Source organism: Falco punctatus, assembly GCF_963210335.1.
Source record: "Falco punctatus genome assembly, chromosome: 5".
NCBI lineage: Eukaryota > Metazoa > Chordata > Aves > Falconiformes > Falconidae > Falco > Falco punctatus.
The window spans coordinates 37,474,634-37,488,509 of NC_137584.1; the positions used below are offsets into that span (position 1 = coordinate 37,474,634).

General features: G+C 44.0%; 1 protein-coding gene across 5 annotated transcripts in view; it reads left to right on the forward strand.

Annotated features, from left to right (window-relative positions):
• The first annotated feature begins 111 nt into the window (after window positions 1-111).
• FKBP1B (FKBP prolyl isomerase 1B) overlaps window positions 112-13,876 on the forward strand; it is a 51,690-nt gene continuing 37,925 nt past the window's right edge. Inside the window, exons 1-3 of one of the 5 annotated variants that reach the window (XM_080388530.1) lie at window positions 371-522; window positions 1,437-1,545; window positions 6,798-6,845. Coding sequence is in view for 2 of the 5 variants with exons in the window: in XM_080388529.1 (XP_080244655.1) it covers window positions 4,015-4,051; window positions 6,798-6,845 (85 nt within the window). In the remaining 3 variants the exon portion in view is untranslated. Of the gene's footprint in view, window positions 523-1,436; window positions 1,546-3,614; window positions 4,052-6,797; window positions 6,846-13,876 lie in introns of those variants that run through there. The other 4 variants (XM_080388532.1, XM_080388531.1, XM_080388529.1 and 1 more) reach the window with 4 other exon arrangements.

Sequence of the window (13,876 nt, forward strand, 5' to 3'; positions counted from 1 at the left end):
TAGCTACAGCTGCAAGAGGAAACTATGGATACAGAAGTGGATGAGGAAGATGAGGATTCAGAATAATTGTTTCAGGAGGAAGCTTTATTCTGTTTGGGGGCATTTGGAACTAATATCAGTTGTTAGGATGCAACTGTGCTTGCAGACGTGTGGTAACCAGCAGTGGTGAGAAGGGAGACAGGCTTCTTATGACAGTTTCATTGAGATTTTTGGTATGTTTTGATCTATTTATCAAAGAGCCATCACTGCAGGTATGCTCTCAGAATTGCTCTGGGCACCTGCTTTGAGGGAAGTCACTGATTCTGGCCTGACTCTGGTTGTTGGTTTTTTTGTTGTTTTTTTTTTTTTTTTATCAAAGCTAGTTGATGCACAGGAACATTTGCAGTGACATGACCTGCTGAGCTGTGCAGGCTGGTGTTTATTTTGGTTTGTTCTTTTCTGGTGTGGTGCTGGTTTTGCATGTCCTGTACACTTTTGGATGAAAACTACTTGACCGTGCATGTTGGTTCAGTGAGTGGAAAGGTCAGTATTTGTAATGCATTTTTAGTTTGCTTTCGTTATTTGTTCATAGAATGGTGGCTGGATTTCAAAGTAATACTGAGTCCTTCATGGATGCTGGTGAGGGAGATGTGTATTGTCTGGGGTTTTTTTTGTGGCCTCCATGAATTTATAAGTTTGCAGAATTTGTGCTTTCCATTTATGGGCAATTTAGTGCTTTGGCCTTCCAGGGGAGTTCTTCGTGTGCATATGGATTCTATTACACATGATTTGTAGATCCTTTATAGTTTTTAAAAACAGTGAAGAATAGGATTTCACAATAAAGGAACTATGAACTAAATTAAAGCACCCTAAAAACTGGAAAACTGTTTGTCTTCCTAGAAGTGGAAATGCATAAATAGTTTGTAAACAGTGCAGGCTTTAGGGGTTTTAACTAAAGAAAATGAGATACTTAGCTGCTAAACTTTGAGGTTTGGGGTTTCTGCAATAACTCATAATGACTGTGATCAACTCTTTGTGACCACTGAGGAATCTTAGACATTGGAGTCATGTGGTTCCATCATAACGTTTGGGAACAAGGTTCAGAGACCCTCCAGCTTTTCCAGGCTGCTGGTTTTGTTGCCAGGATAGAAAGACGTGCTGTGGGAAGGTCTTGTGGTAAACTGCTGTTCAGAAAGGTGAGCTCTACAGAGCCTTGGAAGCTGAGACTAATGGACTTTATTCTTGATACAGGTATGCTGGATCCCAAAGCGGAAAGAGGTGGATGTTGTACAATAGCTTTCAAGGAGTGTTCTTTAAAACACTAATCTCCTGGTCTGCTTTGATAATTTGGTTTTAGCAATTTCCTTGGTCGTGGACTTTCCCTCTTAGCCCCTTTGTCTTTTTTGCCTCTCCTCCAATTCTCTGCCAATCCTAAACAGCTTTCCCTTGCATTTCAGAGGCTTTCCTGAAGATAGAGGACATTCCTTGTTTCAATCTTCTCTTCCAAGACCTTGGTATGCTGTGTAGTTGTTAACAACAGTGTCTTTGAGGACCTCAGTGTCTCTGGTGAGTACTACAAGGTGAAAAGTAACAACATTGTTTGTTATTCAATGTCTGTGGTGACAAAAATTTTTTAAAATATTCACCCACCAGTTTTAAGATACTCTCTACAGATCCTTTTTTCTATCTTGGAATTTGGTCTCACATTTCTTTCCATGTGCTTGGGAATACAAGTGTAGAGGATCTAATTAGCTTATGCCTGAAAGAAACTCTGTGTCTGCATATAGGGACCCAGCATGGGCAAGAGGCCGTGGGATGGGATGCTTATAAATAGAGCAATAAATAGAGCAGGTTTAGACCTAGGTCAATGCTTGGTCCCTCCTAATCCCACCTTGCGGCTTGTGCAGTTTGCTGTTGGTGGGTTTCGCTTTTTTATTATGGTTGTAAGTCTGCCTGAGAATGCCGGGATCTGTGTTTAAGGCCTGTTATTTGTGATGATGCTTGGAGCAGATGTTCTGTGGTCCCTTCTGAACTATATCTATTATGCAGTTGAGTCCAATCTCCTTCTGTCACTAGACATGACTTGGGAACACCTTTTCTTCCACCATCATGGAAAGATGTGTAGCCCTGATAAAACGAAGCATGTACTTGTAAAGGCTAAAGGGAACGCAGCAAAGTATAAATGTTTTTTATTCATCAGAGTTATGCTTTCTGAAGTTCCAGTTGTCTGAGAGGACATAGACATCTGCCTGGAGCCTGGATGAAAGCAGCCCTTTCTTGTAAAGTCAAGGGCCTTACTAGGACACTGTGTACCTAGAATTTCACTTTATAACTCCCCTTATATGCTCAGCATTTGCCTTGTTGCTCTGTAATGCCTCTGAGGCACATCTGGGATCAGCAATGTTCGTGTGTTCTTAATACCTCTGTGCCACTTACCTCCTACCTGCCATTTTCCTATTTCTCAAATGCATCTTTCTACTGATCAGAAATCAAATGACGTTCCGAGACTGACACTGAAAAAAATCCCTTTTCAGACTTTGCACTGTTGCAGATATGTTCTGATGAACTGAAGTAAGTGCCTGCTTACTCTATATATGCTACATACAAATATAGAAGTCACTGGGGTGGAAGGCAGGCTAAAGGAAGCCCTGTCCAGTCCTTAGTACCGCTTCTGAACTTGTGTGAACTCATGCTTTTTCCTCACTTGCCTCCTTTCGGGAAGCTGCATCCAGCCAGCCCCAGTAATTTTGGAGTGGCTGACTCACAATAAAACATACATACAATAAATCATGTAAGTGAACAGTCAGTCTGACCAGAATAGTGTGAAAAGCAGCAAGGAGGAGGTCAGTTATAGTTCAGGGCGTAGATGCAAGGGCCACATGATCACAGTTACAAAACGACACAGTGTTTCTGCAGTTCAGTCATCCTGAGAGCTGCCTTGTATAGATGCTTCTTTCCTGAATGGAATCTAGTTTGTAACAGATAAAAATCCTGAAAAAGCAATGTCAGAGAGTGCAGGCTGGAATTAGATGGATACAGACAGCTCTTTCAGTTGGAAAACTGATGACATTGAGGTTCCATTTCATATTTTTTAACCCAGAACACACAGAACTGTAAACAGAACTATTCCTTTAGCGTCAGTGGGAACTACGACATTCACGAGCACAGTACGTTTATGGGGAAATAGGATTTTTCCTCTCTTTAGGGCACACACACGTTGTAGCTCTAGCACAGGCTTTTGCATCTCTAGTCTCACATCATGGGAGCACCAGAGCAATACATACATGGATTTTCTTATTTCAGACACGGGTTAGGGCAGGAAGTTAGCAATTCTGTTGTGCACTGACAACTCGGGGTACCTCACAGTGGCCTGCTGGAGACCTGCCGCTGCTGCAGCCCCCGCCAGCAGCGGGTACACAGGCGGCTCCGGCCGGTGCGGACGCTCCTGCCTGCGTGGCCGGTTGCAAGCGGGGGTGGCTGCCCCCCGCGCTCGGTGCAGCCCCGTCCCGCAGCCTGCACGGTGTCAGGAGCGCGTTGCGCGGCTCCCCCGCCTGCCCGCCGTGCCTGCGCCCGGCAGCGGGCTCGGAGCGCCGCACCGCTACTCCCGGCTCCCGCACGCGCCCCAAGACCGCGGCGGGCACGGTCGGACGCCGGGGGTCTGTGTGGGGGGTGAGACAAGACCCCCGGGGAAGCGATCTGCCGGGCACCCACCGCGCGGGGAGTCGGCGGGAGCCCCCGGTAAAGCCAGCCCTGCCCGGGGGAGGGCAGCAGCAACCCCCGCACGGCCCGGGGTGGGGGGGCCCCGCCGCGGCAGCCCCCGGGCGCTCCGGGCGGGGGCGGGCGGCCCCCTCCCCTCCCCGGCCTCCCCGCCCCTGCCCCGCATTGGCTGCGGGCGGCTGACGGGCAGCCGGGGAGGCCCCTGACAGCCGGCCGCGGAGGGCATGCCTGCACTGGGGGTCCGGCCGCGCCGGGGAGCGGGGCCGTGCTGAGCCGAGCCGAGCGAGCCGAGCCCAGCCCAGCCCAGCCCGTGCCACCATGGGGGTCGAGATCGAGACCATCTCTCCGGGAGACGGTACGGGACCGGGGGAGGGGAGCAGCCCTGCGGCACAGGGGCTGGGGCGCCCGGCTCTGACCGGCGGACCCGACCCGGTGGGAGCCACCCGGGGCGCCCAGACCGGAGGGAGCCGCCGTCCCCGCCGGCGGGCAGAGGACGGAGCGCGGGGCCCCGGTGCGGGCAGACGGCGGGGTGGCAGGAGGGAAGGCACGGCCGCCCCCGCGCCCCCACGTCTCGGGCACGCACCCCTGATGCGGGAGAGGGCAGCGGAGCCAGGCAGCCGCCCGGGGTCCCGGCGGCGGGGGAAGCCGGTGGCTCCCCGGGCGGCAGCGCCGCAGCTCCCGGCCGCTGGGGAGGCGAGGGGGCCGGAGATTTTCTCTGGCATTCGCCGACAGCTGCGCGGCCGCGGGGCGGACGGGGGGCAGCGGCGGGGCTGGGCAAGGGGCGCGGGGGGCAGCGGCGGGGCCGGTCGCGGCCCCCGGCCGCAAACTTTACCCGGTGCCTCGCCCAGCCGCGCCGGGGGCCACCGGCCATTTGCGGGAGCATCCCTCCCGGCGGGGCAGCCTGCCTCCTCCCGGGCGCACGTGTGGTGCTGAGGGCCGAGGTGCAGCCCGGGTGACAGTACCCTCTGCTTGGCGCAAGCCGGCCTTTCCAGTGCCGATTTGGTGGTGGTTTGCTCTTCTGGGGCATTGTAATAGCATTTCGTAAGGTTTGGGGTTGGTTTCCTTTTCAAGAGGACGTAATTTCTAACATACGGCCATACGTATCTTTGTAATAGGCCAGATTCATCCTTGGCTGGTACATAACCGTAAATAATTTGTTCAAGCCGATCTCAGCTTAACTTTCTTGGCCCGGTGTCTTTTCTTTCTTTGTGTATGCTTTTAAATTGGCTTCTCCCTCTGTGCTGTTTAGCTCTGGGGATCAAATTCTTGTCTTGGTTGCACAGATGTAAAAGCAGAATACGTAACGTGGGTATAAGTAATGTTGCAGGGCTGAGAGCAGAAAGAAGGGTGGAACTTAATCTCACAATAGTAGTTTCTAGCTATTAAATATATCAAGGCTGTCTTTGTAAGCAATATGCTATTCCAAATAAGGTTATATGGATTAGTTCTCTTGGTTGCAAGTCTTAATCAAAATCAGCTGACTTTAAACACTGTCTTAAAACCACAGCTAGTCAGCGGTCTTGAGAATCTCTGCTTTTAATTCAGCTTTGATGTGAATTTGCGTAGCTCCGTTGCCTTTGCTGGCGTTAGACTCACACAGCAGATTATGTGTCAGTAAGGTCTGATACTCCTTTTCTCAGACCTCTGTGTAATAGTAACTCATTTGAATAACAACTGTTTTACCAAGGGTAGGATTCATCTCACCTAAGTCTTCTCAGGTTAGGTGGTGAGTCTAAAGCAGTCTTCTAGGGGTTTTTTTCTGCAGTCATCTCCAGAGAATAATCCATTTTGCCTTTCTCTGGATAGGCTGGGTTTCTCTCAGTGCCCTGCTAATTCTCCACTGTCAACAGAAGAGGCCCAGGAGACTGCCGTATGATCATTGCCTGTGTTTTAGATAGCTAGAGTTAAATGAGATGAGTCCCATGACTGTACAGCAGTGCCTTAACTGGGTACCTACTTGTACCGCATTTTGTGCAACCCACAGCTGGAGATATTCCAGCCAGCCAAGCTGATGAACCAGGCTGCTTAGATGACACTTGGGAGCACCATCTTCTCGATTTCATGTTATAAATCTTGGTTCATTGTATTAGCCTGCCTTCCTGCCATTTTACTGCTCATGGTGGTCTTGGCATATAAGCCCCAAGTATACAGCTTGTGTGTTACTTGTTTTATACCCTGCAATGCACTCTGTAATGCATAACTTGTTATCATGTTAATTCAGACTAAAAGAGGCCAGAAAGCCAAGTAAGATAGGAGCCTGCTTTTCTACCTGAACCCCCAGTTTCTAGCTTTCTGTTAAGGGTGTTCCTTAATGATCGATCTCATTCATATTTTTAAGCTCTTCTGAGCCTTAGCCCTCCCTCAACCAACATAACCTTGATTTTTCAAGTAATCTGCTTTAATACACCTTTGGCACCTAATTGAGCCTGGAAAAATCTTTCCCTAGTTTTTAGTGCCTTTGGCAGCACAGGTAAAATGGAAATGGTAGTTTCATTTTCCAGTGGCAAGAAAATAATTTAAGCTCTTTTCTCCTTTCAGTATGAAAATTTTAGGAGGAGTTACCAGGTTCTTACAACAACTCAGTGTATCACTGCTTTAGTGTTGCCCAATGCTGTAAAATTAAACTGCTTTTGTATGTGAATTTTTTTTTTAAACTCTTCCCTGCTAATTAAAGTAGCCCTTGTTAGAGCTGTCTTGAGTGAAAGGCATTAGAACTGTGAATACAAACGGACTTTTTCATAATGTCAGCCTAAGATTTTATTTGAAAAATTACAGCAAAAAAATTCCAAGAATTTTAAGGTTATAATCAGTGAAGCATTGACAGTCTTTTTGCACTTACAGAATGTAAATGCCTATATAATGCACACATGTATAGGGAAACTTATGTAAGGAAAATATTATTTGGTCTAAGAGCTGAACAGGAGCCAAGCTGGGATCTTCTATACTAAATGATACCCATTCCTGTCTTTCATATTAGTAATTTGATAACACATAGTCAATACAAATCTCAGGCTAGCATTTTTTCTTTTAAAAGATAAAACTGCCTAGCCACACAGGTCAATCAGAGAAAATGAAAGAACAACCTTTTATACTTTTAACAGGACGGACATTTCCAAAGAAGGGTCAGACATGTGTGGTGCACTACACAGGTAAGGCATGTTTTGAATGTTCTCTCAGTCCTGACTGCCTTGCATTGAAGAGTGCTTTCCCATTTCAAATGTGTTTGGTGTATTTTTTGCTTTGTTCTGTCACTCATAATCCATTTGATTATGTTCTGATGGGTTTTCTGAATATTTCACTTCTAGCTGAGCAGTTCAGGCTACAGTACCTAGAGGTGCCTGCTAACAGATTTGCCACTATACTAGCTAATGAAATCGAGCATGAAACTGAAAATACTGGGCTCGAATTTTTCTAGCCTCTGATCTTGATATAGACAATTGATCATTGTATATATCTTAAAAGCATGTGTCTATGTATTGGCAGTAAAATTCATTCCAGATTGAAGAGATCAATACAAGGTCTATTTAACACCTGCTTTATGGACTTGTATGAATCTTAAGTGACGAGTTGGTTAATGGAGCTGTTTATGCTGCATCTTTGCACAGAGGGGAAAATGTCCTTTAAATCAGTTTGTGACACTGTGTTTTGTATATAGTCATGTAAATTGTCAAAAGGATGCAAAGACCTCTGCAGTCTGAGTCCCCAGCTGGGAAGTTCACATCAAAAACTGCCATTTTATGTTTTTTTTTTTTTCCTTAAGAAGGCAAAACATAGGTGATCAGGGTATTGACAGCTACTGATCTGGGCCTGGATCTGTGAGGTAGTGTTTTTCCTCTAGTGTTCAGTATTACAGGAAAGTTCTCACTGGTAGCTGTTCCCCTCTAGCAGTTTTGCACTTGCTTCTGTAGCTTACAGCTGGAGCGAGGTGGGAGCATTTTCCAGTAAAATTAACTAATGAGGTAAACCTATTTGTGTTTTCAAGAAGCTTTTTGATACAGTTTCAATAGTATCACTCTTCAGAACTGTGAATTAGTGCGCTGGCTTAGGATATAGGATGTTTGGGTTTAAACTTTCTGTGTTTGTATATTCAGTGTTTTGATCTGATGAAGATTGCTAGTTTGAATTAGAAGCAGTAAAACACATGCGTCTCCCATGCCAGTCTCAGCTCTTACATACATTCTTCTGTAACTTGGACCTGAAAATAGATGTTTTGAAACTATTTTTGTGAAGATGCTGAAAGATATGTTTCTGTTCCGGTCCAAATTTCATAAGTTTTTGTGAGATAAGATTGTCACCTCCCACCCCCAACTAGTTCAAGATAAATTTAAACGTCAGAACTGAAACAGGCAAAAAACAATTTGAGGCCAGTGGCTCCCACCAAGTGCAATTTTGCTGGATAACTTCAGAGTGAGTGTGAATGGTAAATGTGGAAACATAACAAGATGCTGCATATTCTTATTGCTATTGGATACCATCTTAGATGAGGCTATCATAAGCTGGCTTTGACATGAAAGACTTTATGAAAACTCATTAAATCAATCTCCAGCATAAACTGTGCTTCCTCCATGTATCTTGCTATTTGTGCTACGCAGCCTCTCTAGCTCCCAGATCAGAGCAGATACTAGGAAAAGCTCGTCATCTTAAGTTCCAGTGCTGTTGCAATGTCCAGGCAGTCTTTGGTGGTAATATTTTTAAGGGGAGACCCATGGCTGGTGGATAAAGTGTTTTCTTCCAGTGGTCTGTAAAGCATATGGGAAAGATGACATACGAATGTCAAGTTTTAATTTGGAAGTATTTTATCTGAATGCAATGTAACTTCTTTTTATCCTGGTGTGATTCTGGATATGTTCAGGATTAATCTTTAAATTATCTGTCTTATTTCTATGATCTTATTAGGCCTTACTGTGCTTAATGCTTATTCTCACCACACTCCTGTAAGTCCTGCTTTAGGAAGTGGATAGCAAAGTTACAGAGGCATCTGCAGAGATAGCCAGAATATCTCTCCTGTCCCCTGAAATGGGAGTTAGGAAAAATTAGGACCTGTAGGTGCAAGGAAATGATCCAGAAATCCTGCTCTCCAGAGCTGCCTTATATTGGGTGCATGTAAAGCTCGCAGGTTGTCTCTGTGTTCAGCCTACATGTCACTCTGGAGCTGGGCACAGGTACCTGCAGGGAGGTGTTGTAGCCTGGGAAGTGAGGGAACCATGCACTGGCTAGATTCCACCAAGATCTAGAGGTCACTTGATCCCCAGAAAAGTCTAACCTCACTGGAGTGCTCCAAGCACTGCTCTGAATCCAGCATCAAGCACAGCAGACAGCCACTTGCTGTCAAAACCACGGCCTGTGGGAACTCACTTTATGTATAACAACAGAACAGTTGTTTCAGCCGTGGCAAACAATGTTCAGTTGCCTTTTCCAACAGAAGAGGGTCATAGCTCTATTTGCCGCATCCCTAACTGCAACCATTATGTTCCTGGGGAGGAGAAAGCTGCAATTTCCCACTCCAGTTTAGCCTGGGACATTCCGCAGTGAAGAATGCAAGAACCATGGGCAAGAAAAGGAGCAGGCAAGAGGGTGAGTAATTGGTTCAGGCACTTCTGCAGGAGTACTGACGGAGTTGTATCCAGTCCCCTGTCTTCAGGGATGATTTCTGTACTTTTTTTTTTTTAAAAAAAACAACCTATTATTTTTCCATATAGTGGTGCCTAGTCTTGATAGCTTGGTAGGCCATGTAACTTCTTGCTGTGGCCTTTCCTCCCTCATACCGATGCACGCACTATATGGCAATACAGGTCCTTAGCACAAACATGGTTGGTTCTGTGGTTCCCTGAAGGGCTAGATTTTTTGTGTGCATGTAGAAAAAAACATTGCCTGTCCACTAATTATTCATGTCATGAGAGTTTCTAGCTGGGAGGAGGAGGAGAGTAGAAGGGGCTTGCTTCTGCTAGAGCAACTTACAATTTTTTAAGAAGACTCAAATGAAGAGTGGGCTGTGGGCTCTATTTTGTCTTATTTCCCTGTCTTGCCTTCCATCTCCAGGAGTCTCATAGATGTGCATTTACCATGTGTTGGGGAGTGATGGCGGAGAGCATGCACAGGAGGGGACTGCTGGCACTACAGGAGTAAAAGGCCTGTAGCTTGCTTCTGAAGCATCTTTGGGAAGAAGTTTTTTAGGAGCAAGCTCTCTGCATGAGTTGTCCAAGCAGTCCATGCAGAAAAAGTCCAGAGAAGACCAAAGGCTGGTATCCTAGATATTTGACAGAACTTCAAAGAGTCCTGTCTGCTCATCCTCCAGGGTCTTATGATTCATGCATCCCCAAAGCAGGGATTCAGCAGGGTAGTTTCTAGTCTGACGACCCTACATGTTCTGGAGAAGTGGGAAGTGAGAACTGGAATCTCCTCAAGATGAAGGAGAACTGTGATCAAGTTTTACACTTCTGTTGTCAGCGATCCAGCTATTAGGCTGTTATATGTGGCAGCTTTGCCTCCTCCTTCCCTCCTTGTTCGACTAGAGATGCATAATCTCAGGAGCAGACTTTGTGGTCTGATTCCCAAATGCATTGTGATGCCTTTAATGGACAGACCTGAGTTCCAGTGGCAGCAGGGGTTAAGGTGCAACCTCACTGGGGAACAGTTTAGAAGGAACCTCTTAGATGAAGCAAATATTTTTCTTTTTTGTTGTTTTGGTTTGTGTTGTTGGTTGTTGTTGGGTTTTTTTCCTAAAGAGTAGTTCTTGGCTGCTTTACAATTAGAGCAGGATTTTTGGATTATCCTTCAGAAGCATGTAACTGCCCTTTCTGACTACATAAGACGACTTAGCGCCTAACTTTGGTACTGTAAATCACCTGCTAAATTTTCAGGTTTACACAGCCTAAGTTAAGTATACGAATACATGCTCCAGATTGTTGTAGATTAGATAGGAGAACTGTGATAGAACATGAAACCAAGCCCTGATCTTAGTGTATGATGGAATAATGTGGTCAGATTCCCGTATGTTTTATATTTGTTAAGAAGTATAACAAATGTAATAATTTCTTCTTATCATCCAGCATCTATGTTTTGTCTCGAAAGTTACCTGACGCTATATTGAAGTAATGGGATTGATAGATAAGGTACTGTGTTGGCACCAAAATGCATTTCCAGCAGCAATGGTTTATGTCATGTTTTTGTCAGAAATTTCATTGAGCAAGCTTCTGAAAGCCTTTGGCAATCTGCTTACTCCTTCTGTTTTCCATCTGTGAAATGATAGTTGTACTTTGTCTGCCTCATGTAGACTGCAAGCAGTTTGAGATATGAACTGCCTCTCTTTGTGACTAACGTAATGGTGTCCTAATCTTGATGAGTCTTCAGGTTACATTGTAGTACTGATAGTAATACAAGTAAACAAATTACAGTGTCATTAGTCCTGAGTGTATCAACAGAATTGAGGCATTTTCTGCAGTTTTGTTTGCTGTGATTTAAATTTGTTGACTCTGGCAATGGGAATTACCAGTGCAGAATTTTCAAAGATTTATGAAGGTGAAACAAAACAAGACTCAGTTAGAAATGCCCCTAAACAAAACCTTTGGTGAGGTTGTGAATGCTCTGTCTAGAGACTGTGGGGTAAAACCTGCACTCTGGGAAGCTGAATACCATTCCTGGTCCTCCTGCTTGATGATGGTGTGCCCTCAAACAAGCTTTGGGTATATTGGTCCCAAATCTGCTCTTAACAATGAAAGGGCAGCTTTTTTTCCAAGTTATTCAGAGCTGACATTCTCTTGTGCTGTCCCATGTAGCTTGTGGCTGAGCTGAATTCTTAACCTCTTCATCTTTCTCTTTGTCCACTTGTAAATCTGTGGTAATAATACAATTACCCTTTTTGAGGAACTGATGATGTTCAGTATTTGTAGTGTGCTGGAACAGACTTACTTGAGTAAGGCTATGAAGGCACATTAAATCATTAAACTGAACTTCTATTGGAGAAGATTTTCCATAGACCTTTTTAGATTAGGGCAATGACCACAAAATTGCATCACATACATTTTGAATGGAATGGAATAGACTAGAATATTTCAGTTTCATGGGACCTACAAGGATCATCTAGTCCAACAGGGCTGACCAAAAGTTAAAGCATGTTGTTCAGGGCATTTTCCAAATTCCTCTTAAACACAAACAGGCTTAAGGCATTGACCACATCTCTAGGAAGCCTGTTCCAGTGTTAGACCACCTTCTTGGTAAAGAAATGCTTCCTAATGTCCAGTTTAAATCTCATCTGGCACACCTTTGAACCATTCCCATGTGTTCTGTTGCTGGATCCCAGGGAGAAGAGACCAGCACCTCCCTCTCCACTTCAATATTTCAGTACTGGAAAGTTGATATTTTTTTTTAAATGCTTAAAATCAATTTCCCCATTGACATAAGTTAATATTACTCCACTTATTTGAGCTGAGTTGTACAAATTCATTCTGTTTTAGGAAGCAGACCTTTATTTAAAGCAGAACAAATGATTAATTGTCCTTTTCCTAGTGATCTGAGGACAAACTCGTATAATCTCCTTTTCCCAAATATTACCAAAATTACTTTATATTGTTTCTTTAGCTTTGGCAGTGGTGTAGTGTTGAGAGTTATGGTTGTGTCTGTGTAGTTGAAAGCCTCTTTTCTTTTTTTTTTCCCCACCTTTTTTTGTTCTAGCAAAATCATACTGTGTAGATGCAGGTTAATAGTAATTTATAGAATATGCTTGATTTATCATGACTCCAAAAAGCATTTTCCATTTAACACAATACAAATATAATGCAATTCCCTTGAAATAACTCTTGCCAAAAGAGAACAGATCTGCCTATTTTTCTTGGATCAAAATCAACCCAGTCTTAAGTGTACGTAGTAAAAGCCAGAGATTTCTCTGTACTGACATACTCTCAAAAAGACTAATGTAAATTCAGAGTAACTTTGTGGACTGTCATATATTTGTTTATAAGCCTCATTATCTGCATGGCTAGATATGCCAGGTTAAGTACAGGACTATGTTATTTCTCTGGTCCTACTTTCGGAAACATCTATAGCACTTCAGTCTTCAGTGGGAGCTGTGCATGTGTATCTGAGAGGAAAATTGAACTAACTAAGGAATTTAATCAAAATTCTTTGTCTCCAGGAAGCTGTCTAGCTGCATTTGGAAGAGGATAGTGAACACTGTAATTAGAGTTATCATTAATAAGAATTGTATTGTAACAGACATTATAATTGAGTCTTGAATTATAGCCAGCTAAATCTTGCTTAGCTAGAAAGAGCTTAATTGTTTTATTGAGCACGTTCCCAAGATATATTATACTAGGAGAGCGTGATGTCTGTCCATCTTTTGGGGCCTGCCAATTTTCTGCATTTTTTTACTCAAAGTAGCTCCTTCAAATTGCCCTGGTTTGAAAGGCTGAAAGCCCTTTCCTTCTGCAGAGGTCTTGGTGGCAGCTAAGCACTTACAAGCACCCTTTTTCTTTGGGGAATCATAACTGAAAAAAGTAGCTTTAGTCCTCAATGAAGAATGTGGTCTTTTGCTTCCCCTCAGAAATGATTTGCAAGTCTTAAAACTCTCTTGATAAAAGGAATAAGATTCTCATCTTTGCTTATTTAGTATAGATGGATTACCTCTGGAAATATTTAAGTGCTGTCTTCAGCCTGATAGTGATCAGAGTCCAGAAGCAAAAGTTCGAGAAGAAGAGATTTCTCCTACACATTTTGCTATCAGCTTAGTGACTGATTTCAGGTATACTACTTGTTCTTTCATTTTTAAAATTTGACAGAAAAGGGGGCTGTGCCTCTCAAAATTAAATTGATTTTTGCAAGTACCGTGAGACTCACTGTAAGAAGAGGCTATTGACATGAAAAAATGATTTGATGAATAAAAAAGGTTCAGAGATTTGTAAGAAAAAATGTAGCAGTTTCAGCAGCTGAATTGGTGAGTTTAAACTGAACATACTTGATTGTTGCCTGATGGAAAAAGATCAGTGTAATAGACTGTAACTGCAGGTTTCCTGGTTGCTCCTCCTTTGCACTGAATGCTGCGTTGCTATGTGCTGTGCCCATCAGTTTCACTGAAATAACTTGTGGTATTAGGTAAATGTGGGTAAATGAAACAGAAAAGGAGCTTGAAATTATCCAGAAGCACTCTTACTGACAACCTTCGCTGAGAAGCAATGGTTTGACTAAG